Source organism: Salvelinus namaycush, chromosome 8, assembly GCF_016432855.1.
Source record: "Salvelinus namaycush isolate Seneca chromosome 8, SaNama_1.0, whole genome shotgun sequence".
Classification (NCBI taxonomy): Eukaryota; Metazoa; Chordata; class Actinopteri; order Salmoniformes; family Salmonidae; genus Salvelinus; species Salvelinus namaycush.
In genome coordinates this window covers 31,311,641-31,337,348 of record NC_052314.1, presented here as the reverse complement: position 1 = coordinate 31,337,348, position 25,708 = coordinate 31,311,641, and the positions used below count along the sequence as shown (strand labels likewise).

At 44.5% G+C, this 25,708-nt stretch overlaps 1 protein-coding gene across 5 annotated transcripts in view; it reads right to left on the bottom strand.

The window, feature by feature from the left end:
* Positions 1 to 10,501: 10,501 nt before the first annotated feature.
* Positions 10,502 to 25,708, bottom strand: part of LOC120052612 (AP2-interacting clathrin-endocytosis protein-like) — a 44,933-nt gene continuing 29,726 nt past the window's right edge. For 3 of the 5 annotated variants that reach the window (XM_038999623.1, XM_038999624.1, XM_038999626.1), the window contains 9 exons: positions 25,034 to 25,216; positions 24,140 to 24,328; positions 23,132 to 23,261; positions 21,629 to 21,690; positions 19,821 to 20,451; positions 18,428 to 18,515; positions 17,916 to 18,052; positions 15,791 to 17,815; positions 10,502 to 11,819 (listed from right to left, as the gene is read on the bottom strand). In XM_038999623.1, coding sequence (XP_038855551.1) covers positions 11,281 to 11,819; positions 15,791 to 17,815; positions 17,916 to 18,052; positions 18,428 to 18,515; positions 19,821 to 20,451; positions 21,629 to 21,690; positions 23,132 to 23,261; positions 24,140 to 24,328; positions 25,034 to 25,216 — 3,984 coding nt within the window. In that variant the 3' untranslated portion in view covers positions 10,502 to 11,280. Of the gene's footprint in view, positions 11,820 to 15,790; positions 17,816 to 17,915; positions 18,053 to 18,427; positions 18,516 to 19,820; positions 20,452 to 21,628; positions 21,691 to 23,131; positions 23,262 to 24,139; positions 24,329 to 25,033; positions 25,217 to 25,419; positions 25,552 to 25,708 lie in introns of those variants that run through there. The other 2 variants (XM_038999627.1, XM_038999625.1) reach the window with 2 other exon arrangements.

Below are 25,708 nucleotides of genomic sequence, written 5' to 3'. Positions count from 1 at the left end.
TAAATTCTTCTAAATCTGCAACGAAAAGTCAATTTTGACAAAAGCTGTATCACTTCTAGACAAAACCAGTTCTGCCTGGCAAAAACATAGTAGGCCTAGGCCTAGGTTTTTCATTCATACAAACTCAGCAAAAAAAGAAACGTCCCTTTTTCAGGACCCTGTCTTTCAAAGATAATTCGTAAAAATCCAAATAACTTCACAGATCTTTATTGTAAAGGGTTTAAACACTGTTTCCCATGCTTGTTCAATGATCCATAAACAATTAATGAACATGCACCTGTGGAACGGTCGTTAAGACACTAACAGCTTACAGACAGTAGGCAATTAAAGACACAGTTATGAAAACTTAGGACACTAAAGAGGCATTTTTACTGACTCTGAAAAACACCAAAAGAAAAATGCCCAGGGTCCCTGCTCATCTGCGTGAACGTGCCTGGCATGCTGCAAGGAGGCATGAGGACTGCAGATGTGGCCAGGGCAATAAATTGCAATGTCCGCACTGTGAGACGCCTAAGACAACACTACAGGGAGACAGGACGGACAGCTGATCGTCCTCGCAGTGGCAGACCACGTGTAACAACACCTGCACAGGATCGGTACATCCGAACATCACACCTGCAGGACAGGTATAGGATGGTAACAACTGCCCGAGTTACACCAGGAACTCACAATCCCTCCATCAGTGCTCAGACTGTCCGCAATAGGCTGAGAGAGGCTGGACTGAGGGCTTGTAGGCCTGTTGTAGGGCAGGTCCTCACCAGACATCACCGGCAACAACGTTGCCTATGGGCACAAACCCACCGTCGCTGGACCAGACAGGACTGGCAAAAAGCGCTCTTCACTGACAAGCCTCGGTTTTGTCTCACCAGGGGTGATGGTCGGATTCGCGTTTATCATCGATGGAATGAGCGTTACACCGAGGCCTGTACTCTGGAGCGGGATCGATTTGGAGGTGAAGGGTCCGTCATGGTCTGGGGCTGTGGGTCACAGCATCATCGGACGGAGCTTGTTGTCATTGCAGGCAATCTCAACGCTGTGCGTTACAGGGAAGACATCCTCCTCCCTCATGTTGTACCCATCCTGCAGGCTCATCCTGACATGACCCTCCAGCATGACAATGCCACCAGCCATTCTGCTCATTCTGTGCCTGATTTCCTGCAAGACAGGAATGTCAGTGTTCTGCCATGGCCAGCGAAGAGCCTGGATCTCAATCCCATTGAGCACGTCTGGGACCTGTTGGATCGGAGGGTGAGGGCTAGGGCCATTTCCCCCAGAAATGTCCGGGACTTGCAGGTGCCTTGGTGGAAGAGTGGGGTAACATCTCACAGCAAGAACTGGCAAATCTGGTGCCGTCCATGAGGAGGAGATGCACTGTAGTACTTAATGCAGCTGGTGGCCACACCAGATACTGACTGTTACTTTGGACACCCCCCCCCCCCCTTTGTTCAGGGACACATTATTCCATTTATGTAAGTTACATGTCTGTCGAACCTGTTCAGTTTATGTCTCAGTTGTTGAATCTTATGGTCATACAAATATTTACACATGTTAAGTTTGCTGAAAATAAATGCAGTTGACAGTGAGAGGTCATTTCTTTTTTTTGCAGAGTTTATAATACAGTTTAGCAATCTACTACTGACCGATCTTTGCCAGAACAATAGGCTACCCGGCAATTTGATTAATAATTGTAGTATTTCAGATAGGCCTAGTTTGGGTTGCTGCTACTGACTATATGTCTAAAGATAAGCAGTTGTAACATCGCACTGCCTTCAATATTATGGGATGAAGATGTAACATATTATGGCGAATTTACTACTATATTTGTAAGGAAGAACAGGGCTACCTCCAGTGCTTGACTTGAACAGGAGCTGACCTGAGCCGAGTACAGGCACCTCAAACTTTCTACTTCTTGAGCTCCTGTTCCTCTTATAGAATATTAGCTACAAATTATTGTGGAGCTCCTACCCCTAAATATAAACAGTACCAGCCCCCACAATGAGTACCGGCATCTATTTCAGTTCAAGTCAAGCACTGGCTACACTGCTGGCAACGAGCACTCTGCAGGCAGGCTGCCCTTCAAAGTGATGTAGCGGTGCAGACAGAACAGGCTTTTCTATCTGATCCTGCAACTTTCGCTACAAGTAGGCCGTGTGATTTTGCTTTCTCTGGACTCCAGAGACATTTCCCACGGGGCCCAGAAACAGATCTGCTGAACAGTATGAGTACAGAACTAAAGTCCTGGACTAAAAAAGCACTGTCAGAGAGCATTGTGCATACTTCTTCTAGGACTAGGCTTAATCAGTGTCTGGGAAACTGGCCCAAAGGGTCTGTCTAAGCAATCCAGCTACCTCTCTCCAGTCTAAAATACACGCCATGGACTGGTGAGCCTGCCCTGCCCCTCTACAAGCTATGAATGTAAGCTTACCCCGATCTGGTCATCATAAATACTGCAGTAGACAGCTGCATATTCTAGCCACATACAGTATATCTGCTGCCCAGCATAAGGCAGATGGAACATGGGTTACGGCACAGATCTAGATTCTCTAATGAAGATCAGGTTTCATTCCTTGAATCCCTTTCTTTCGAGCAATGGGGATGGTATTCATAGCCAACAATATATTATTGATTAATCAATTCTACGTCCAGTTTAAAACATAGACAGTAGCAAATACACTGAGTGTACCAAACTTTAAGAACCTACTCTTTCCAAGACTGACCAGGTGAACCTGGGAATCCTTATTGATGTCACTTATTAAATCCACTTCAATCAGTGTATATGAAGGGGAGGAGACAGGGTTAAAGAAGGATTTCGTAAGCCTTGAGACAATTGAGACATGGATTGTGCATGTGTGCCTTTCAGAGGGTGAATGGGTAAGACAAAAGATTTAAGTGCCTTTGAACGGGGTATGGTAGTATGTGGCAGGTGCACCGGTTTGTGTCAGGAACTCCAACGCTGCTGGGTTTTTCACGCTCAACAGTTTCCTGTGTGTATCAAGAATGGCCCACCACCCAAAGGACATCCAGCTAACTTGACACAACTGTGGAAAGCATTGGAGTCAACATGGGCCAGCATCCCTGTGGAACGCTTTCGACACCTTGTAGAGTCCATGAACCAAAAAATGTAGGCTGTTCTGAGGGCAAAAGTGGGGGGTGCAACTCAATATTAGGAAGGTGTCCTTAATGTTTTGTATACTCAGTGTAGGTCAACATAAGCTGACTGTCAGTTTGTAGTGCTTGATTGAAAATATATACTTTACAAAAATATAAATGAAACATGCAACAATTTCAAAGCTTTAGTTCATATGAGAAAACAGTCAATTAAAAATGAATTCATTAGACCGTAATCTATAGATTTCACATAACTGGGAATACAGATGTGCATTTGTTGATCACAGATACCTTAAAAAAATGGTTCTCACAATGAGCCTCAGGATCTCGCCAGGGTATTTTTGTGCATTCAAATTGCCAGGGATAAAATGCAATTGTGTTAGTTGTCTGTAGCTAATGCCTGCCCATACCATAACACCACCACCAACATGGGGCACTCAGTTCACAAAGTTGACATCAGCAAACCGCTCGCCCAAATGAAGCCATACAAGTGATCTGCGGTTGTGAGACTGGTTGGACGTAACACCAAATTCTCTAAAATTATGTTGGAGGTGGCTTATGGTAGAGAAATTAATTTTGTCCCCAGCACAAGGTACAGTGGCTTGCGAAAGTATTCACACCCCTTGGAATTTTTCCTATTTTATTGCCTTTACAACCTGGAATTAAAATAGATTTTTGGGGGGTTTGTATCATTTGATTTACACAACATGCAGACCACTTTGAAGATGCAAAATATTTTTTATTGTGAAACAATCAAGAAATAAGACAAAAAAACTGAAAACTTGAGCGTGCATAACTATTCACCCCCCCAAAGTCAATACTTTGTACAGCCACCTTTTGCAGCAATTGCAGCTGCAAGTCTCTTGGGGTATGTCTCTTGCTGGTTCCATTTTTCTGTGCTTCGTTTTTTTACTTAACAAATAAGGAAAACTCAAAATGTGCACTTATAAATCATAACAATTTTAATCGAAATACAGCTGTAGACAGAAGTCAAAGATCAAACATCACACATACAACTGATGTCTCTCCTGAGTTCTGCAAAATAGGAAAGGGTCCAAGTTATTTTATTAAGCCCGAAGTCCAGCCCTAGTGATGTCACTGCATACGTCATTACCTTCTACTCATGGGACCAAGCCCATGCATACACAGCTATACAAACAATAGTTTCAGTGTTATCTAAAGGCTCAGCAGTAAATGTCCACTCCCCAAGTTGATTTATAGTGGTATGTCTGACCCTATCATGACCCCAAGTTGACCTCATCAATCTATCAGCTTGGCACATCTAGCCACTGGGATTTTTGCCCAATCTTCTAGGCAAACTTCTCCAGCTTCTTCAAGTTGGATGGGTTCCGCTGGTATACAGCAATCTTTAAGTCATACCACAGATTCTCAATTGGATTGAGGTCTTGGCTTTGACTAGGCCATTCCAAGACATTTAAATGTTTCCCCTTAAACCACTCGAGTGTTGCTTCAGCAGTATGCTTAGGGTCATTGTCCTGCTGGAAGGTGAACCTCCGTCCCAGTCTCAAATCTCTGGAAGACTGAAACAGGTTTCCCTCAAGAATTTCCCTGTATTTAGTGCCATCCATCATTCCTTCAATTCTGACCAGTTTCCCAGTCCATGCCGATGAAAAACATCCCCACAGCATGATGCTGCCACCACCATGCTTAACTGTGGTATGGTGTTCTCGGGGTGATGAGAGGTGTTGGGTTTGCACCAGACATAGTGTTTTCCTTGATGGCCAAAAAGCGCAATTTTAGTCTCATCTGACCAGAGTACCTTCTTCCATATGTTTGGGGAGTCTCCCACATGCCTTTTGGCGAACACCAAACGTGTTTTCTTATTTTTTTCTTTAAGCAATGGCTTTTTTTCGGGACACTCTTCTATAAAGCCTAGCTCTGTGGAGTGTACGGCTTAAAGTGGTCCTATGGACAGATACTCCAATCTCGGCTGTGAAGCTTTGCAGCTCCTTCAGGGTTGTCTTTGGTCTCTTTGTTGCCTCTCTGATTAATGCCCTCCTTGCCTGGTTTGTGAGTTTTGGTGGGCGGCCCTCTCTTGGCAGGTTTGTTGTGGTGCCATATTCTTAAAAAATTGTAATAATGGATTTAATGGTGTTCCGTGGGATGTTCAAAGTTTCGGATATTTTTTTATAACCCAACCCTGATCTGTACTTCTCCACAACTTTGTCCCTGACCTGTTTGGAGAGCTCCTTGGTCTTCATGGTGCCGCTTGCTTGGTGGTGCCCCTTTCTTAGTGGTGTTGCAGACTCTGGGGCCTTTCAGAACAGGTGTATTTATATTGAGATCATGTGACAGATCATGTGACACTTAGACTGCACACAGGTGGACTTTATTTAACTAATTATGTGACTCTTGAAGGTAATTGGTTGCACCAGATCTTATTTAGGGGCTTCATAGCAAAGGGCGATCAATACATATGCACACACCACTTATCCGTTTTTAATTTAAAAAATGTTTTTGAAACATGTTATTTTTATTTCACTTCACCAATTTGGACTACTTTGTGTATGCCCATTACATGAAATCCAAATAAAAATCAATTTAAATTACAGGTTGTAATGCAACAAAATAGTAAAGACGCCAAGGGGGATGAATACTTTGCAAGGCACTGTACACCTGTGTAATGATCATGCTGTTTAATCAGCTTCTTGATATGCCACACCTGTCAGGTGGATGAATTATCTAGGCACAAATGTGTGCACAAAATTTGAGAAATAAGCTTTATGTGCATATGGAGCTTTTCTAGGATATTTTATTTCAGCTCATGAAACATGGGACCAACACTTTACATATTGCATTGATATTTTTGTTCAGTGTAATATAGTAGATATTCTTTGTCCATCTCTACTTTAGGGTAATGGTGTCTCAATCTGTTTTACGATACCTGCTTATGCGAGACAAGGACTGGTCTTTTGTACAGATTCATATAATTCAAAAGATTAAACTTTGCTACAACAGCCAGTTAAAAAAAAAAATATATATATAATATGTTTATTATTTTCCAATAAAAAATAATTTAAAAAAGACAGCGATACAAACATTGATATTCATTGTACTGTTGAATGGGATGGCAAATTTAGAGGACAAAACAAAACTTAACTCACACAAACACAAAAATAAAACAAAATCCTATTAGGTGGTACATGTGTAAGAAGACAGCATATAGTCATTACAAGCAGTGTAGTTAAGCCAAAAATAAACATTGAGTGGAGTACAGCACAGAGTAGCAGCAGATCATCAACCCAGTTATGAAGCGGGACTAGACCATTTATCCAGTATCGGCTGCCATATTTTGTAAAACATTGGATTTCTATTGGAGGTATTGTATCAAATCTTTTCCATATGTATTACATTACCTAAATCCCGTAACCACATTTGAAAGGTAGGTACAGTCTCCAATTTCCCAAATTGCAATATGAGCCTTTTGGCTAATAGAGTACAAAGAGAGACAGCCTTCCCCTCCTGGTTATTCCCATCAACTGTACCAAACAGAGCGATCAATGGGTCTGGGGCTAGAACTCTATCGAAGGCTTTAGATAAGTAATCAGAAATGAGAGCCCAGTAAGCATGTAACTTAGGACATGTCCAAAATAAGTGGGTCAACGTCCCCTCGTCCTGCTTGCACCTCTCACACAGTGGTGAGGTGTCTGGGGATATTTTATGCAGTTTCACTTTTGAGTAATGTAACCTGTGTATCACCTTAAACTGTACAAGGTTGTGTCTGGCATTCACTGAACTGTGGTTTATATTCCTGAGAGCTTCTACCCAGTCCTCATCTGAGATTTCTGAACCAAGTTCTTGTTCCCAATTTCTGTGGATACCTCTATGTGGGCCTGTAGCACATCATAGAGACCGACCCTTTTGAATGGGGTTTGACAAGGATCAGGCTATCTAATGTAGGATTATTTGGCTTAATGCAATACTGTGGGATATGTGTCCTTAAGAAATTCCAAATTTGGAGGTATCTGAAAAAATGTGTTGTTGGCATGTTAAACTTACCCTGTAATTGTTGAAATGAAGCTAACTGACCATTAATGTATAAGTTACCAATTGTTGTGAGCCCCTCTCCCTCCACTGTGAAAACACCATGACAAAAAGATACAAGCATAGGGTGAGAAAGCAGATCTCTCTACACTACAGTACTTTATTTAAAAAAATGTATTACATGTATAGTATATTCTGTATTATTCTGTGAACTGTATAAAATGTGTTATCCTGTGTACACAAATCAATATACTATTGTGACTTATCCACTCACATAAGCCAGAGAAGCTGTTCATTGACTATAGCTCAGCCTTGAACACTATAGTACCCTCCAAGCTCGGTGCCCTGGGTCTGAACCCCGCCCTGTGCAACTGGGTCCTGGACTTCCTGACGGGCCGCCCCAAGGTGGTGAAGCAAAACAACACATCCACTTTGATGATCCTCAACACAGGGGCCCCACAAGGGTGCGTGGTCAGCCCCATCCTGTACTCCCTTTTCACCCATGACTGAGTGGCTACGCACACCTCCAACTCAATCATCAAGACGACACAACAGTAGTAGGCCTGGTTCCCAACAATGACGAGACTTCAAGGGTCAGGGAAGATGTGAGGGCCGAGGGAGCACGCCCCTATCCACATTGACTGAATTGCAGAGGAGAAGGTGGAAAGCTTCAAGTTCCTCGGCGTACACATCACTGACAATCTGAAATGGTCCACCCACACAGACAGTGTGATGAAGAAGGCGCACCAGCGCCTCTTCAACCTCAGGAGGCTGAAGAAATTTGGCTTGGCCCCTAAGACCCTCACAAACTTTTACAGATGCACAATTGAGAGCATCCTGTCGGGCTGTATCACCGTCTGGTACGGCAACTGCACCACTCGCAACCGCAGGGCTCTCCAGTGGGTGGTGCGGTCTGCCCAACGCATCACCGGGGGCACACTGTCTGCTCTCCAGGACACCTACAGCATCCGATGTCACAGGAAGGCCAAAAAGATATTCAAGGACATCAACCACCCGAGCCACGGCCTATTCACCCTGTTATCATCCAGAAGGCGAGGTCAGTACAGTTGCATCAAAGCTGGAACCGAGAGACTGAAAAACAGCTTCTATCTCAAGGCCATCATACTGTTAAATAGGCATCACTAGCCGGCTACCACCCGGCTACTCAACCCTGCACCTAGAGGCTGCTGCCCTATATACTGTACATAGACATGGAATTACTGGCCACATGAAAAAAGGAACACTAGTCACTTTAATAATGTTTACGTACTGTTTTACTCATCTCATATGTATATGCTGTATTTTATTCTACTGTATTTTAGTCAATGCCACTCCCACATTGCTTGTCCTAATATTTATATATTTCTTAATTCCATTCTTTTACTTTTAGATGTGTGTATTGTTGGGAATTGTTAGATACTACTGCCCTGTTGGAGCTAGGAAAACAAGCATTTCGCTACACCCGCGATAACATTTGCTAAAATATGTGTATGTGACCAATACAACTTGATGCTAGAGGCACATTAGTCCAGACTATGACCGTGAAAAATGAGAAGGTATCAGACATGACCCCAGAGATGCAGTATCATTATTTGAATTGGCACTGATAGTAATAATTATTCATTTCGACTTAACAGGTACTGCAGTGTGCTCTGGTGACCTGATGGAGTCTTGTGGTCAGCATTGAAGAGATATCAGAGGAAAAAGTGAAAACTGGGACTGCTGTCTAACAGAAATGGCCCAGTCATTCATTTATTGTTGCTTTATTTTAATTTGAATGTTTTTTATTCTTATTCGGGCTATTTAATAAATACACAATCTACACAAAATGCTCCCTTGTCAAAAAATCCTACAGGATTAGCGATTATTCCAATAGAATCCTATAGGATTTTCGCAGTCCTGTAGGATTTTGTGTCACCATTATCAGAATCCTATTGAACTACTTTTTTCCCTATTGGGAATCAAAAGTAATCCTATTGGATCCTAGACGTTTTTGATAAGTATTGTAGGATTGTTTCACCCCAATCAGAATCCTAGTATTCCTTTTTTCTTAATTGAACCCATTAAATTATAGTTTGTTGAAATGAGTTCCAGTACAATACAACAACATTGCTTGGAAACAACACTTTTATATTCATTTCTGTTTTATTCACCTGCAATAAAAACTATAGCCCTTTAAGAGTGACTGAAGGCGTCACAGCTAGCTCAGAGGGGCGCTGTTTCGCTCGGTCGGATGCTTTATCTGAGATTGATGCCTCTTTCTGTCCGTGCGCGTTTTGGTCAAATAAATGATCACTATTTCAATATTTCATTTGGAGGTAAAGCAGGGCAGCCTGAACTTGAAGCAGCAAGAATGGTGACAGCGGACACTTTCTCTTGAGCTACGTTTTGCATATAGGATATAGGGTACCTTTTAGGAAGACGTTTTGGAGGCAGAGACAAATAGATGGGTAGGCTAAACAATATTTATTGAAAATGAAAGGCGCAACGCTTACTCACTATGGTAGCCTAAGCGCTTTGCGCCCTTTTCCTTTTCAATGATTATTAACTTTTTTTGGATTGCACCTCGACTCACGTTCGTTGAGCGCCCTCCACTTCTTCCCATTATCAATATTTATTTACAGACACTAGTAAACTATAGTGTAACTGCCAGTGCCACATGAGTCTCCGCCCATGCATAGGCAATTTACTCTATTTCATTTGAGACCACACGTGTAGCCAGGCGCACTAGATTTCAAACGCGGACTGCGCCACAATGCTGTATCTAAAGTTAATGTTATTGCCAATATACTTAAGTATCAAAAGTAAAAATCATTTCCAATTCCTTATATTAAGCAAACCAGAAGGTACAATGTGTTTTTTAAATTTCGAGATTGACTGTTGGAGTGTGCCCCAGGCTATCATACTTTACAAATGAAGCATTTGTGTTTAAAGTCTGCCAGATCAAGGGCAGTAGTTATGACCAGGGATCTTCTCTTGATAAGAGTGTGAATTGGACAATATTTCTGTTTTACTAAGCATTCAAAACGTAACAAGTACTTTTGGGTATCAGGGAAAATGTATTGAGTAAAAAGTACACCATTTTCTAAAGTAAAAGTTGTCAAAAACATAAATAGTAAAGTACAGATACCCCAAAAAACTTAAGTAAAACATATTTAAAGTACTTAAGTACTTTACACCACTGCCAAAAGGTGATTCTATTTAGTGCATTAGATACAGTAACAAATGCTCAAAAATTCCTTTTGAAGTGTATCCCTCATTTTAACCTGACATGTGCATTAAAAATCGATATCATTTCACAAATGATCTCTTCATTTTCTAAAATAATCGAGTATTGTATTTGAATCAACTGTCACTAAAACTAAAAACAATCAATGAAACCATTGTATTTAGAAGCACACATTTTTATTTTCATATACAACAATTAATGTAAAGCCAACATGTTCTCTAGTTTCTGTGAAACTCCACTGTCTAACCATCATAAAGACTAAAGAGCATGAGAAAGAAAGCTTTTTTATTTTCTTCTAAATGTTGCAAACACCAAGTAAACATACAAAAAAATGTCTGCATGCACAACAGCTCATGAGTCTAAATTCTCAGTCCATTAAGTATTAAGGATATAACGGAAGGTGATGGACTGAATGCAAACAAGCGCAGCTTGAGAGTCCAAAAAAAACTCAAGTTCCATGAAAAGCAGCATAAAAAGCAGTAAATAAATAGAGGAATCAAAACATAATCGAGGTATAAAACGGAAGAATTGTTGTACTGTAGTTGTCGAGAGAGACAGAAGACATGTTGTAAAAGTCCAGACAAAGTGTAACAGCTCCCTGATAGACAGTACTGTAGCAGTGTCATTCTCCTAAATGCAGTCAGAAGTGTTGTATAGTTCAGCGGTATTCAACCGGGGTACTGCAGCGGTCAGCCCAAAAACATCTAACGTATGATGGGGGGGGGTCGCCGGTTTTCCTGGGAGGGGGTCCCTGGGCAAGAAAAGGTTGGTATAGTATAGTTGATAAATGTACCAGACACCTGGTACAGTATAGTTGATTAAACCGAGTTAGAGGTTAAGAGGCTAGTGTCTCTTTTGTCCTTAAAGCCATCAATCAGTCAGTGATGTGTTTCTAACGCCATGATGATCCATTCACTTTTAATTCTGTATAGTCTTTGTCAGTGATGTGTTTCTAGCTCCACAATGGTCCACTCCCCCTGCGGCGAGGCAGCGTCTTCGGGAGAGAAGCTGGTCACAGTTATGCTAGTTGTGGAGTCCTCCAGGGGTGATATGAGCTCCGCCCAGCGTTTAAACGTCTCCTTCTCGTGGGGCAGGAAGATCTGCTGGGCGTCAAGGCAGTCCCGGGAGAGGGACAGGGTCTGCTTGATCAGATACTGGGCTAGGTTCAGGTCCTCAGGGACTGGATTTATGACGCCCAAACTGGACTCCTGGTCTGAGAGGAGTTGCTTCAGCATGCTCCAGTCACGCTCCGCAAACTTACTGCTCTCCTCATTGTAACCATCATTCCCCTCCTCCTCCTGCCCCACTGTGCTCCTCCTGCTCCTGTCCTTGATGTTGTCCGAGGAGCTGAGGTGCTCAAAGGCTTCTCCCAGGTCCAGTTCGTAGATGGGAGAGAGGGCTTTGGACGGGCGGCGGTCTTGTGTACAGGTCGGGGTTGTTGTTTGATCCAATCTGTCACAATGTCCCTCATTGTCCCCTAAAAACAATTGACAATACTGCACAGTGACTTAACGATTCAGCTTTCCATAAGTCCATAGTCATTACACAGGCATTCTTCTGGTCACTTCTTCCCATTATCATCCCAACATTAACATGACTAAAGTTTCCCCCTTAATGCAACTGTGTCCTCTTAACCATTTAATAATCAATGACTGGATCAGGCAATGGCCTGTATTCTACTAGGAGATGGGGGGGAGCCCTCGTTTCACCATTGCATTGGTACTCACGTTACAGACCAATGGATTATGATATGATATTGTTGATATACTGTACATTTATATCAGATGTATAAATCACGAGTAATCACTGACCTGGACTGTGGGTGACAGGGAGGATGCACAGCTGCCTTAAAGGTGAAGCACAGAGGGATGTAGTTGTCTGGATGTGTCTCTTTTATCCAGCAGTAATTAACACAGTAAGCCATGCATTGCATTGCCAGCACTGGTTAGTTAGCCTAACTCTGCATAACTCCGTTTGCTCAGGCACCAGTGATATGTTTGAAGAAGTAAACCGTGCAGGTCTCTAACTATTGAGCAAACCTTTTGTATTGTAAAGATATGATTATTATACTGTAACAACAATCTAAATGCAGGCAGGAATTATTTCATTTGTAGCACAAAAGGAAGTACGCACATTACTTGTTTTCTCTGACATTTCCCATTTGTTTTTATATACAGTTTCTTTCTATCATAAATACTGCTTCAATATCACTAAATAAGAGGTCTATACAGTCGTGGCCAAAAGTTTTGAGAATGACACAAATATTAATTTTCACATAGTCTGCTGCCTCATGATGGCAATTTGCATATACTCCAGAATGTTATGAAGAGTGATCAGATGAATTGCAAAGTCCCTCTTTGCCATGCAAATGAACTGAATCCCCCAAAAACATTTCCACTGCATTTCAGCCCTGCCATAAAAGGACCAGTTTACATCATGTCAGTGATTCTCTCGTTAACAGAGGTGTGAGTGTTGATGAGGACAAGGCTGGAGATCACTGTCATGCTGATTGAGTTCGAATAACAGATTGGAAGCTTCAAAAGGAGGGTGGTGCTTGGAATCATTGTTCTTCCTCTGTCAACCATGGTTACGTGCAAGGAAACACGTGCCGTCATCATTGCTTTGCACAAAAAGGGCTTCACAGGCAAGGATATTGCTGCCAATAAGATTGCACCTAAATCAACCATTTATCGGATCATAAAAAACTTCAAGGAGAGCAGTTCAATTGTTCTGAAGGCTGCTTCAGGGCGCCCAAGAAAGTCCAACAAGCGCCAGGACCGTCTCCTAAAGTTGATTCAGCTGCGGGATCGGGGCACCACCAGTACAGAGTTTGCTCAGGAATGGCAGCAGGCAGGTGTGAGTGCATCTGCACGCACAGTGAGGCGAAGACTTTTGGAGGATGGCTTGGTGTCAAGAAGGGCAGCAAAGAAGCCACTTCTCTCCAGGAAAAACATCAGGGACAGATTGATATTCTGCAAAAGGTACAGGGATAGGACTGCTGAGGACTGGGGTAAAGTCATTTTCTCTGATGAATCCCCTTTCCGATTGTTTGGGGCATCCGGAAAAAAGCTTGTTCGGAGAAGGCAAAGTGAGCGCTACCATCAGTTGGTACCATCAGTCCTGTGTCCTGAGACCATTCATGTGTGGGGTTGCTTCTCAGCCAAGGGGGTGGGCTCACTCACAACTTTGCCCAAGAACACAGCCATGAATAAAGAATGGTACCAACACATCCTCCGAGAGCAACTTCTCCCAACCATCCAGGAACAGTTTGGTGACGAACAATGCCTTTTCCAGCATGATGGAGGACCTTACAAATAAGGCAAAAGTGATAACTAAGTGGCTCGGGGAACAAAACATTGATATTTTGGGTCCATGGCCAGGAAACTCCCCAGACCTTAATCCCATTGAGAACTTGTGGTCAATCCTCAAGAGACGGGTGGACAAACAAAAAGCCACAAATTCTGACAAACTCCAAGCATTGATTATGCAAGAATGGGCTGCCATCAGTCAGGATGTGGCCCAGAAGTTAATTGACAGCATGCCAGGGCGGATTGCAGAGGTCTTGAAAAAGTAGGGTCAACACTGCAAATATTGACTCTTTGCATCAACTTCATGTAATTGTCAATAAAAGCCTTATAAAAGAAACGTATGAAATGCTTGTAATAATACGTTAGATATTTTTGTCAGATGTTACTATGAAATACTGAAGACACTGAAGCAGCAGACTTTGTGAAAATTAATATTTGTGTCATTCTCAATAACATTTGGCCACGACTGTACTGGCAAAATATCACAAAAATGTCCACTTATCGCTGTTGACAGCAGAAACAAGATTGACATGTTTTGTACTAGGATACCCCCTACCTAGTATGCGTCCCAAATGCCACCATATCCCCTATATAGTTCACAAAGTAGTGCACTATATAGGGAATAGGGTTCCATTTCAGATGTAAACCCCTAACTAAGTAATAGCGTAAGGATTTGCTGTATAACATGAGTGAAAAAAGAGAGACATATCAGAACCATGGAAGATAAAGATTGTTCTAGACACACCCACACACAGAAGGCTACCAGGCAGCACCACACAAAGGCTATTGAACCAAACCAGTACTACAGAATAAAACTAGTAAAAAATAAATACAAAATAAAGAAATAAATACAAACACAAAAATATTGGGTGGAATAAATAAAAAGACAGACAACAAATGGCTTGTATTACTGGCATGCAGATGTCTTTACTAGATAAGCAGACTGAGGAACAGATACAGGCTAGGAGGATCTGACAAATTACAACAAAAACAAGCCGATCCTGGGTAGGTAAGGGTCCCTGTAGGTAGGTAACACGTAGATTGACAGACTAAACCTTTCTCAAAAGCAATCTGGTCATCATGACAGCTTAGTACTGTGGTCCATAGTACAATACAGATATTTTGGGATTTACCTTCTAAATCAAATGGCCATATTATTATGTAATTTGATAGTAAAAACCATAGCTTGGTTGCATGTCTTTTGCATAAAACACAAATTATAAAGACATCAATCCCAATAAATAATATCATAAGCTATTATCTTATTGGCTTGACAGAGACCAGAAGCTGCTGGAGTTCATGGCATTCAATAAAAGAAACAACGAAAAATCATTGAATAGGCCTATTTGCATTTTTATGTACATCAAAGTGCATCGGTACAACTAGGCCTACGTCAACCCGCCACACCTTGTCACAAGGCAGGTGGTTTATAACCAACACATGGCATAGTACTTGACACTAAATTATTACGTTTTAGTCCCCAAAAGGCACCCTATTCCCTACATAGTGCACTACTTTTGACCAGAGCCCCATGGGCCCTGGTCAAAAGTAGTGCACTATAAAGGGAATAGGGTGCCATTTGGGGACTAAAACGTAATAATCTAGTGTCAGTTTTCTCATTGAAATTAACATAGCTTTCCCCCCCCCTTTTTCATATGTAATCTGAGTAGTCAGGGTCAGAATGACTCTGAAAAAGTTGAAACATTAGGTTATATGTTGATTATAGCTAAACTACTCCTGCACGTTTTTTGATTGACCAATCTCCATGTTTTAAATTGGTGTTGCAAATTCAAATCAATGGACTGGTACACAAACAGATGTTTTGTGTAATGATAGCAAGGTTTTAGCTATATGGGCATATACAAAAATGATCCCCTCATTGAATTTGAACTAGTTAAGTAATCTGCATAATATCCTTTTTGAGAGGAATGGGATAGCTAAGTAAACGTTTCATGATGCAAATGAGTAGTCCGAGCATTACATCATATGAGACAGAGGAGATTGTATCTTGCAAAGGGAGAACTAACTAACTATGCCTTGACTGATGGAGTTTGGCTGGGTGGGGAAGGAAAATGGGTGAGGGGTTTGGTTTTAGGGTTTAAATTAGGAGGGGTCCTAAATGTAGATTAGTATACATTACCTGCTGGGGACTGTGGGATAGCTGCATGTGCAGGAGACTCCCCTGTCTGCTGAGGGTAATTTAAGTCTAGATGTAAGTCTGCTCTCTTGCTCTCTGCAGGTACAGGTGCTTGGTTAGGCTTGGTTGATGGGTTCCTGCGTGGTGTCCCTCCGTTGCTGTACTGTTCAGCAGGCCGGAGGTCCAGGTGGCAGGGTCTCTCCCACTCCTGGGGAGGCAGGTCACTGAGGTCAGGGTCCAGGGGAGGGCAACCAGGGCTGGGCTCTACTCCCTCCACCTTGGTGGGGTTATGGTCATCTACAAGAGGATCCTGGATCTCAGTGAGGAAAACAATGGGTTTGGTGTTGGACACCTGCTCGGTACCTAGTTCCTGCTGAGGTGTGCTTTTGGGAAGGTCAGACGCCAGGTGCTCCCCAGAGTGAGACACGGAGTTGGGGGCCGACTGAGGTGCTGGAGGAGGGTCACTCTCGAAGACTTCGCAGGGTGTGAGGGGGTCGTCAGGCTGTTGCTGGGGTGGAGTCTGCGCCCCGCACTCCTCTGATCCCAGCTCCTCACACTCGTCCACAGAGATCAGAACAGAGCGGCGGAAGTTAGAGGCTGACTGGTAGTCCTGCTGCTCGTTGTCCTGGTCAGGGTCAGCTCCATCCTCGAAGGCCAAGTTGATAATGCCCTGGAACTGAGGGGATGGGTCAACGGGAGGCAGAGGGGCATGATGACAAGGAAGAACCTCCACCTCTGACTTCTCGTCCTCTTCCTCATCCTCCTCTTCCTCAGACTCCTCCGACTCCTCGGAGGAGAAGAGCTGGCTGTCGGGGACCTGCTTCACTGTAACATTGGCCTCCACTTTCTCTACCTCCTCAACAGGGACCTCCTCTCTGTCCCTGCTCAGCCAGGAGCGTGGCCGTCGCCTCACCCCTTCCTCCTCACTGGTGGTATCTACCTCGCGCCCCTTCAGCCTCACCTCGACCCGCAGCCCACCGTCCAGCATCTTCAGCTCCTCGGGGGTACTCGTGTCACTACTACTGCGGCCCAGAAAGTCATGGCAACGCATGGTTCCGCCTCCCTTGGTTCCGCCGCGGTCGTTGGAGCAGCAGTCGTCCACGTCGTCCTGCGAGCCCCCGGCATCGTAGTCCTCAGAGCGGGGCTTGATGTCGTCTGAGGAGGTGGTGGCGCTGCCGGACTCTGACTCAGGGCTGACCTGGTGGTGCAGGCCGCTCCACGAGTCCTCCAGAGGGTTATCTGTGCTGCTCAGGCTGCCTGGGTTCGGGGTGTCCAGGGGAAGATCTGTGGTTGAGCCAGGAGTGTGTTTACATGTGTGTGTGCCCTCTGTGTGCTTAGCAGGCTCTCCGTTTACAAGAGCATACCCTTGAGAGACGTGGTTGGTTGCTGGTGGCTGACTAGACAGAGCCCTGATTCCTCCTGTGCTGTTAGGTTTACCTGGTTGTTTGGCAGACTTCTGGGGACTCTGCTTAGGGCTGGTGTTCAGGGGTAAGGAGAGGGAGTCCCCTCCTCCACCGAGGCCCTGGGGGCCTGATGGTAGTATACTGTTATGTGTCGGGCTCTGCTCTGTTGATCCTGCTGCTGGCTCGGAGGCCGCCTCCCTGGGATTTGAATGGGAGGAGACCCTCTCTGCTTCAGCACCAGTGTCATTAGCCTGTTGAGTCTCCGCGGAGGTTTTACCATTATATCCTTCTTTCTCTTTAGCTGCAGGCTTTTTAGAAGAAACGACAGAGGAGGAAGAGTTTTTAACTGGCCCTGCTGACTTTGGCGAGGCTTTCTCTGTAGGAGATTCAGAGGTACTTTTCTGCTTAGGTCCAGATTTGGCCATTGCTTGCGGAGGCTGTTTGGAAGGAGCAGAGCTAGAGTTGGATTTTGTTGGTTTAGAAGCAGATTTGGCTGCGGTAGCTGGGGTTGGTTTTGTGGTCTTCCTGGCTGCTTTGTCTGCTGAGGCTTTAGAACCATCCTTATCCTCCTCTTTCCTGGGAGACGCATGCTTTCTGGCACTCAGGGAGGACCCAGGTCTAGAGACTTCATGAGAGGAGAAACAAGAAAAAGGGAATACTATTTCAATAATTTGGCCCACAGTGAGATGATGTTAGGATTTGTATTGGCACAAACACGCACGCACCATGGTTCTCAGCGGAGCCTGTTGGTGTGCACCTTCCCTTCGTGTCTGCTCTGGCTCCTGTTCCTCTAGTTGTTGCTCTTCCTATAGAGGGAAGCTTGGCTTTATTGGCCTCTCTAGCGCTGGGCTTATTGGTTGGGCTGATAAGGGAGATTAAAAAGACAATCAAATCAAAAGCATACACAGCTCCAGAGAGCAGAAAATTAAGCCTGACACTCACAAAAATGAAAGCTATTTTTAATTGTAAAAATATATATATTGTAATTTAGGAAAATAACAACAATCAATACATTATGGACACAATATCACAGGGTTTGATAACATTAAGGGACAAAAGCTCATAAACCTCATAAGACCGTAGCATAAACAAGCACTGTGTTGTTTCATCCATCTCTGTATGGACTAGCAACTACCAATATATAACAATGGGGGGCAGCAGAGGTTTTTCTACCATTTCTCAGGGATGGTCTTCTATCTAAGTAGAAGGTTCTGATTGTGGGTGCAATGCTGCTTACCTGTTGGTCTTTGCAGTGTCTGTTTTCTGGGGGGGTTTCGTCAGTGGAGATTTGGTCAGAACTTTAGCCTGCGTTTTTGACTTAAGACCTAAAACACAGGATGTTACAGTGTGCTTTAACCTTGAACCAAAACACTGATATTTATTGTTGGAAAATGAAAACTGCTCACTTAGAATGAGGGGTTAAGAGGAAGAATAGGATTCGTTTAGCTATACAGCTTAGTGGGGAAGAAGAGTACAACAATAAACAGACATTGTTTTGAGGGGAAAAATGCACATTCATCTGAAGAAATTCTCAAACAAAGTACACCGATGATTACATTTTAGGGAGAGCTAACGGGGATGTCAATATCAAACAAACAATGAGTGTTTTTTAATTCATATTCTGCGAGCTAGAGGCTAGGAGCTGATAATAGTACTGTACTCCAGAGCCAAAATAATGCACAAATCAGGGCCAATAAAACAGATAGAGCTGGAGCAGAGTAGGCGAATAGGGATGACTGGTTTGTTTAGAGAGAGAGAGAGGGGGAGGGAGAGCATATGGCACTCTGACTCTCTCTTCTTCTCTCTTCTTCTTTTGTATGAAAAAGAGAGACAGGCCGGCTGAGGCCCAGTTCCCCAGACAGACAGAGGGTGTTGCTATCAGTCTACACACCACACAACTCCCCTCCTTCTCCAAACGAGCATACACCGTCACCACGGGAGCTAGGACCAGACTGGGTGTGGAGAAATAAATTGGTCTCACCCCTGTGTGTGAGCTTTGGTTTTGACCTTCAGCTCTGCGGCTTTTTGGGGTGTCTGTTGCCAGGCTGTGCTACCCATAGGGATATTTATTTCTGTGGTTCTACCTTGAACTGATTAATATGCATGAAAGAAAGGAGTGCTTCTTGATTCATATTCATGCACACCACTACTGTATATAATGTGTTTCTACTTCAATGTATTATCTTCCGTCTCTCTAGAACCCCTCAGGGTTAAAGAATAACTCATGTAAATCAGTCTGCTACTTATTCTCCACAAAACTTGCTTCCAACTATTTCTGCGTCAAGCTAATTTTTCAGATACTCTAACTTCCTGCCATAAAATATAATTATTGTCATCATAAGAACAAGAATGAGTGAATTAACCCAGCTGGCAAAACTGGTTCGAATGACATTATTACAGCGTCATTATCACAACGTCATTAAAACGTAATTACAAAATCATCATGACGTATTTTCAACCATATTTTCCCATCTGGGAGGTAAGTAAATAACATTGGATGTTAAACCTGGAAATTACAGTTACCCAGCTGGCAAAACAAGTTGAACGTCATTACAACGTCATTATGATGTATTTTCAACCAGTTTTGCCCACTGGGGAGCAAGTTAATAACGTTGAATGTTAGACCAGACCTGGGATGGCGTGGCTGTTGCGTGGGCTTCCGGAGCTGTTGTCAGGGGAGGCGCTGCCTGATGTGGAGGGGGTGGTGGTGGCGGGGTGGGCTGTGCTGCTGTCTGCCCCCTGAAGAGAGTCACCCTTCCCTGCTGTACTTTTCTGCAGCTTCCCTGGCCTAGCCTGAGCTGTGGAGGTGGTGCCTGGAGGAGAGGTCTTGGGCCTGGCTCCGGGGTTAGGCCTCCTGTCCTGGTCCTTAGCCCCTTTACCCCCCGTTGGGGAGCCCCTGGATCCGTTAGCAGTGGCTACCTCCTTCCTAGCCCCCCCTGGGCCAGCTGTACCGTTGAGCACTGTGGCGGAGGTTGTAGTCTTGGCTTTAGCCGTGGTGCTTCGGTGGTCGCCTGGCTGCTTGGTCTTGCCGTTCTTTGCCCTGGATGGGTCACTGTCTCCAGGCTTGGTAGCGTTAGTCCCTCTCTCTGCGGTGGCTGGAAGGACTGGCGTGCCCAGCCCGTCTGACTTCATGGTGGCTGATGATGCAGCCGTAGAGCAACTTCCTGTTCCTGTGTTCCTGACGACCCGATTGGTCCTGTGGACAGGAGGGCTCTCACACGGCGCTGCAGGACCTGAGGCGCATCTTACACCCCTTGGCTGCTAAAAAGAGACGAGAGAGGTTTGAATGGAAAAGTTCCGATCACACAACATCATTTAAAATAATGGCATAGTGGTCTACGGACTCGATTTAACAGCTAAATACCGAGAAGAAGGAAGTCCGACCTAAACTGGAATTAACACGCAATCTAGAAACTGATTAGCCAGATTTTGTAGATACTGGCTAAGACCGTTTTACTTGTAATGATCGTGATACGTTGTTATTTAACCTACATTAGTTGAATCAATGGACTGAATGACTAAGTTGATCGCGATAAGAGCTTCCGCTAAATTACTCAAATGAAATGTAATTGAAAAGAATTTAATAATACTGTTGAGGATGCCTGCAAGCTACTGAGCTGTACTGTATACTCAGGCTTGTAAAACAAAAGCAGCCCCGGCCCTCATCACATCCTTCCAGGTGCTCGCTGCCTTGTGTTACAGTTCATCAGTCTGATAAGACACAAGGTCTGTGTATTTATCACTGAGGGGCTGAAAGGTAATTGCTTTCTGTGTCAATTACGAAATGACAGCCGTCAGCAGCCCTGTGTCGGGGTCAGCAGAGCCACAGAAGTATAGCATCCCAAATGGCACCCTGTTTCCTATATAGTGCACTAATTTGGACCAAAGCCCTATGAGCCCTGGTCAAAAGTAGTGCACTATATAGCCAGGCGGAGAGAAACTTCCTTCCAGGCGCCTGCTCCGCATCACAGCACTTCCTGTCAATATCTGTCAGGTTGCTGTTGGCGGGGCCCCTCTCAGCCACTCACATCACACACACACACGTGTCGCCTCCAGTGTGTGTGTGTGTGTGTGTGTGTGTGTGTGTGTGTGTGTGTGTGTGTGTGTGTGTGTGTGTGTGAGGCTGGCTCTAGGTTTTCCACCATTCACATCTCTGTGATGTGTGCAGTGATTACAGGCTTTCAAAAGCCACCCTCCTAGATCATAATCACGCCATTACATCCACATTTGTGTCATTTAGCATCTAGATGCTCTTATCCAGAGTATAATTTGCGCATTCAACTAAAGTAGGTATCACAACCACATATCATAATCATTACACAGGTTTCTCTGTGTTATAGATGGGTTCATATCACCCGACTAAGTGATTTAACGACGCAAAAGAGGAATAAAACAATTGCCTTTAAATGAGACTAAATAAGCTTTTATCATACATTACCTGTGAGCTGGTAAAAACAGGCTTTTTCCCAAGTCTTCTACTGTCTCCTTTATCAAGAGCAGCTATAGGAGAGAACACACAATTAAAGCAACGTTCAAAACATGTTTAAATTACCATTACATTCAGAAACCTTCAAGGCACCATACTCATTCATAAAACAGGTCAGCACAAACATCTTTTGGAGGCACATTGACATGGTTGTGTCTTTGTATTCTCAACACAAGGAGCATGCAATTTGATGATGGATTTTTCCCATGTGAAATATACCAATGTTCCTGAAATATCAAATCCAAGACGTGTCCATTGAAGAGACTGATACTGCAATGTGGCTATTCCACCTCAGGCTTCCTGATTTTCCTTTAAATGAGATACGTACAATCCTGATGTGGTGAGATTTTCATTTAATCAATGAAACATCAGTCAACTGTGTCTGCCGAGCAAGAAAAGACTTCACAGCTTATCTTCCCATTTCCCCAGAGATGCTCCAAATCAAGACCAAACTGCTGCACCGGAATGTAGTCGAGTGTGTGTGTGTGTGTGTCTGGTGGGTGTGTATGATGTGACATGTGTGACTAGATTACTGTATGCAACTACCAGTATGCATATTCATTCTATGTGCCTTGCCGTGTGTATGCATGTGTAAACTAGGGTCTCTATGTGAGAGACAGAGAGGGAGATTCCATCAGTATGGAATGTCAGTGCAATTCTAAAACCAAGTTCAATGAATCATTCATGCAAATGCATTTCAATGGATCGCAAAGCTAAACAGTCAAAACGAAGCAGTACTTTATTCGTTTCTCAGAGAATGCATGTAATTATGTGTGAAATCCACAAAGAGAGAAATTCAACCATCCACCCCCGCCCCTTTTTTTTTTTTTTTTTTTTTACAACACAGAACATGCAGAGTATGCTGCAGTTAGCATGTTAGCCTTGACTACGATTGGCTGAAAATGGAGTGAGAGACCGAGGCGGCACCCTCCTCGCCCAAACAATAGATGGACCTTCAGGTTGTGGCTGTGTGTGCTCTGTTCTGTTCTGCAGCTGTGCTGAAAGCAGCCATTAATTGTGTGATGTTACCCAGAGGCAGCAACAACAACATATGCGTCGGGGGGCTTTGGTTCCTTCCTCTCTAACGATACAGAGACAGACCCTGTGCTCCATCACTGAAGCCTGGTTCCAGGTCTGTTTGTGCTGTCCCTTACCATCTCCTATAGTCCTTGTCACTATTGCCTGGTCCCAGATCTGTTTTGTGCTGTCGCTTGTCATCTCCTATGGTCATTGTCACGCCAAACAAGATCAAACAGACAAAACAGATCTGGGACTAGGCTACCATCACTATGTGGTTGGGTTGAATAGAACAAACAAACACACCCTGCAAATATCCCATCTGAGCCGAGAGGAAGAGAGCTTTGGCTCTCCTCTGCAGTGAGGGACAGATCAGATCACCTCCCAGATACAGCTAAAGCACCATAGATTAAAGATGGCCGTTTTCCCTTGTCTTACCTGCCAGTATCCGCTCTCGGTGCTTGGAGGGCAGGGTCTCCCATCCCCGCGTGTGGCGGACGGCGTAGAATGACTGGAGCAAGAAGGTCCACAACCTAGCGCGCAGCGCACCAATCTCTCGCCTGAACGGCTGGTTTAGAGAGGAAAGGAGAGAGGGGAGGGAAGAAGGGGGAAAGAGAGAGAGCGCGAGCGAATCAGCAGCTGCTTAAAGTACCTATCACCATGGTAACCATCACCCCACCCCCCCTTTCTCTCTCCCTCCCTCTTGCAGAATCCACTTGAGCTCCTTTGAGCTAAATGGATGATGTCATCAGCTGAGGCTGCTGCTGTGCTCCCGCCTCCTCTTCCTCCACATCGCCTCAATGTTTATAAAAAACAGAGCTGGGGGGGAGCTTCCTCCCTCACACAAACCCTCCCTCCATTCAGTCCTCTCTCTCGCTCTCCCACCCTCACACAGACACACACCCTCCCTCCCTTCCTCTCTCGCTCACCCCCGTCTAACACGCCCACCCTCTTTCCCTTCCTCTCACTCGCTCTGGCTCTCACGCCCTGTGACTACTGGCCACAACACAGAGGCAGATTAGTGAAGGCCACTCCCATGTCTCTACATGCTTTCCCTCCCTCTTTCCAACTCTAATCCATCCTGCCATATTCTGCATAAGGACGTGTGACTTAACCCAGCCAGCCTAACCCGGGCTGCAGCTCAAACCCAGCCAGGCCTCTAGGCCCCTGGGAGTAATTACACAGGAATCATGGAGCTCTGGAACTGTGAATCTCTACCTTTCACCCAATGTGTGTGTGAAAGAGGGAAGAGAGAGGCAGAGAGCATAGCAAGGAATGTTTTAATGTTCACCCTTCACAGCTCTTTCTGTGTCATTTCACCATTATCCTTTGAAATGGAAGAAAACCCTTGTCATGCTTAGTCATCAAATAATAAAAAAGGCAAAATCGGGAATAACTTGATTTTGGTTTGGGGGATTGTGAGTGAATGTGAGTACTTGTATTCACCTCCTCCCTCTGACCCCTCTCCTCCCTCTGACCCCTCTCCTCCAGGGGTGACTCTCCTTCAATGTCTTCCTCCCCAGCCAGGTGATCCACAGCGGTGAACAGGTCACAACAGTTATCCACCGTGACCCTGTCCCGTACGGCTGAACACAGCTTCTTCAACAGGGCCGGTTCCCGCGTCGACTCCTCTCTCTAAAACACACATGTTATTTTATTCATTAGCACACAGTAAAAGTAGAGGATTTAAATATAACTAAATGTATGTGAAAGGGAGGTCGAGAAACCCAAGGTGGATGAAGTTGAGAAACCCCTTGCTTACAACCAAACGGTTATTTCACTGTAGTACAGAACAATTGCTACACTGTAGTACACTGACCACTACACAGCTCAAACACATTAGGATGGATTATAATTACATCGCAGATTCCCATGCTAATACATGAACTGAATCAGACCAATTTCAGAGGCTGATGAGGATAATCCTTCAGGAAACCCGTTGTCACCACAGCTGTATAGCTCTGTGTCTGTGATAACAGGGTGGAATGATTGGGATTGGAATGCGTATTTCTATCAGGGCAGAGTCAGACACAGTGAGTTGGCACATTGAGGACAGACACCCACAGAATGAAATAGACCATTTACATGATGCATGCAGACACCGATGATACGAGTGCAAACCTCTTGGACTGTGACTCTGCATCTAGAACTGCCCCAGCAGGATGTTTACTATGAAGTTTTTATGCATAGCATTAGCCTCATTTAATAAGTAACAATGAACCATCTACAACTGATCAAATGAATCAGTTTATAGCTGGGTGTGAGTCTCTGTGTATGTTGTGTGTATGTGTGTGTATCCGTCACATGTCCTGTGTCTGTCATGCGTGCGTCTTCCCTTACCCGTCGTAGGCTGTGGAAGGCCTGCGTGTGTGTGACCTGGGCCAGGTGTGTGACAATGACAGACAGACACTGGTCCTGCAGCTCTGTAGCCAGCAACACTGTCTGTTTAGCCCACTTGACCTCCGGGAGACAGCCCAGCAACTGCTCACTGCCACACAGCAGAGTCACCGTGTTCTGTACAGTCTGGATAGAACAGGATTATTAACTGGTATGTCTTATTTGAGAGACTTTTGTATTTCTCTCCTTCACATCACACCCAGCAGGAGCCCAGCGCTCTGTACAGTCTGGATGGAACAATAAAATATTACATCTCTGGGGAACTATTTTTATCACAGAGCTCTCTTTCTCTCTACCTCACCCCCCCACACCAAGGCAGAGGTGGATACCTGTGCAGAGAGGTTAGAGTGCATGTCCCAACAGCACGTCTTCAATGTGACAGGGTGGAATCCAGTGGCAAGGGGGAAACCCAGGACGACAGGCACCCTTTCACAGTTGCAGGAGGCTACCGGAAATCCAGTTTGCCGGAGGAGCGCCTGTCGTGCACCGCCAGCTCGTTGTTTTCCTCTCAGGGTGAGCTCCCCTGGCCTTTGCCTTCCCAGACTTACCCACAGGCAGCGGTACAATGGTTAGCCGATGCCAGGGCGTGCCCATATAACGTGGGCCTGCACACCGCAC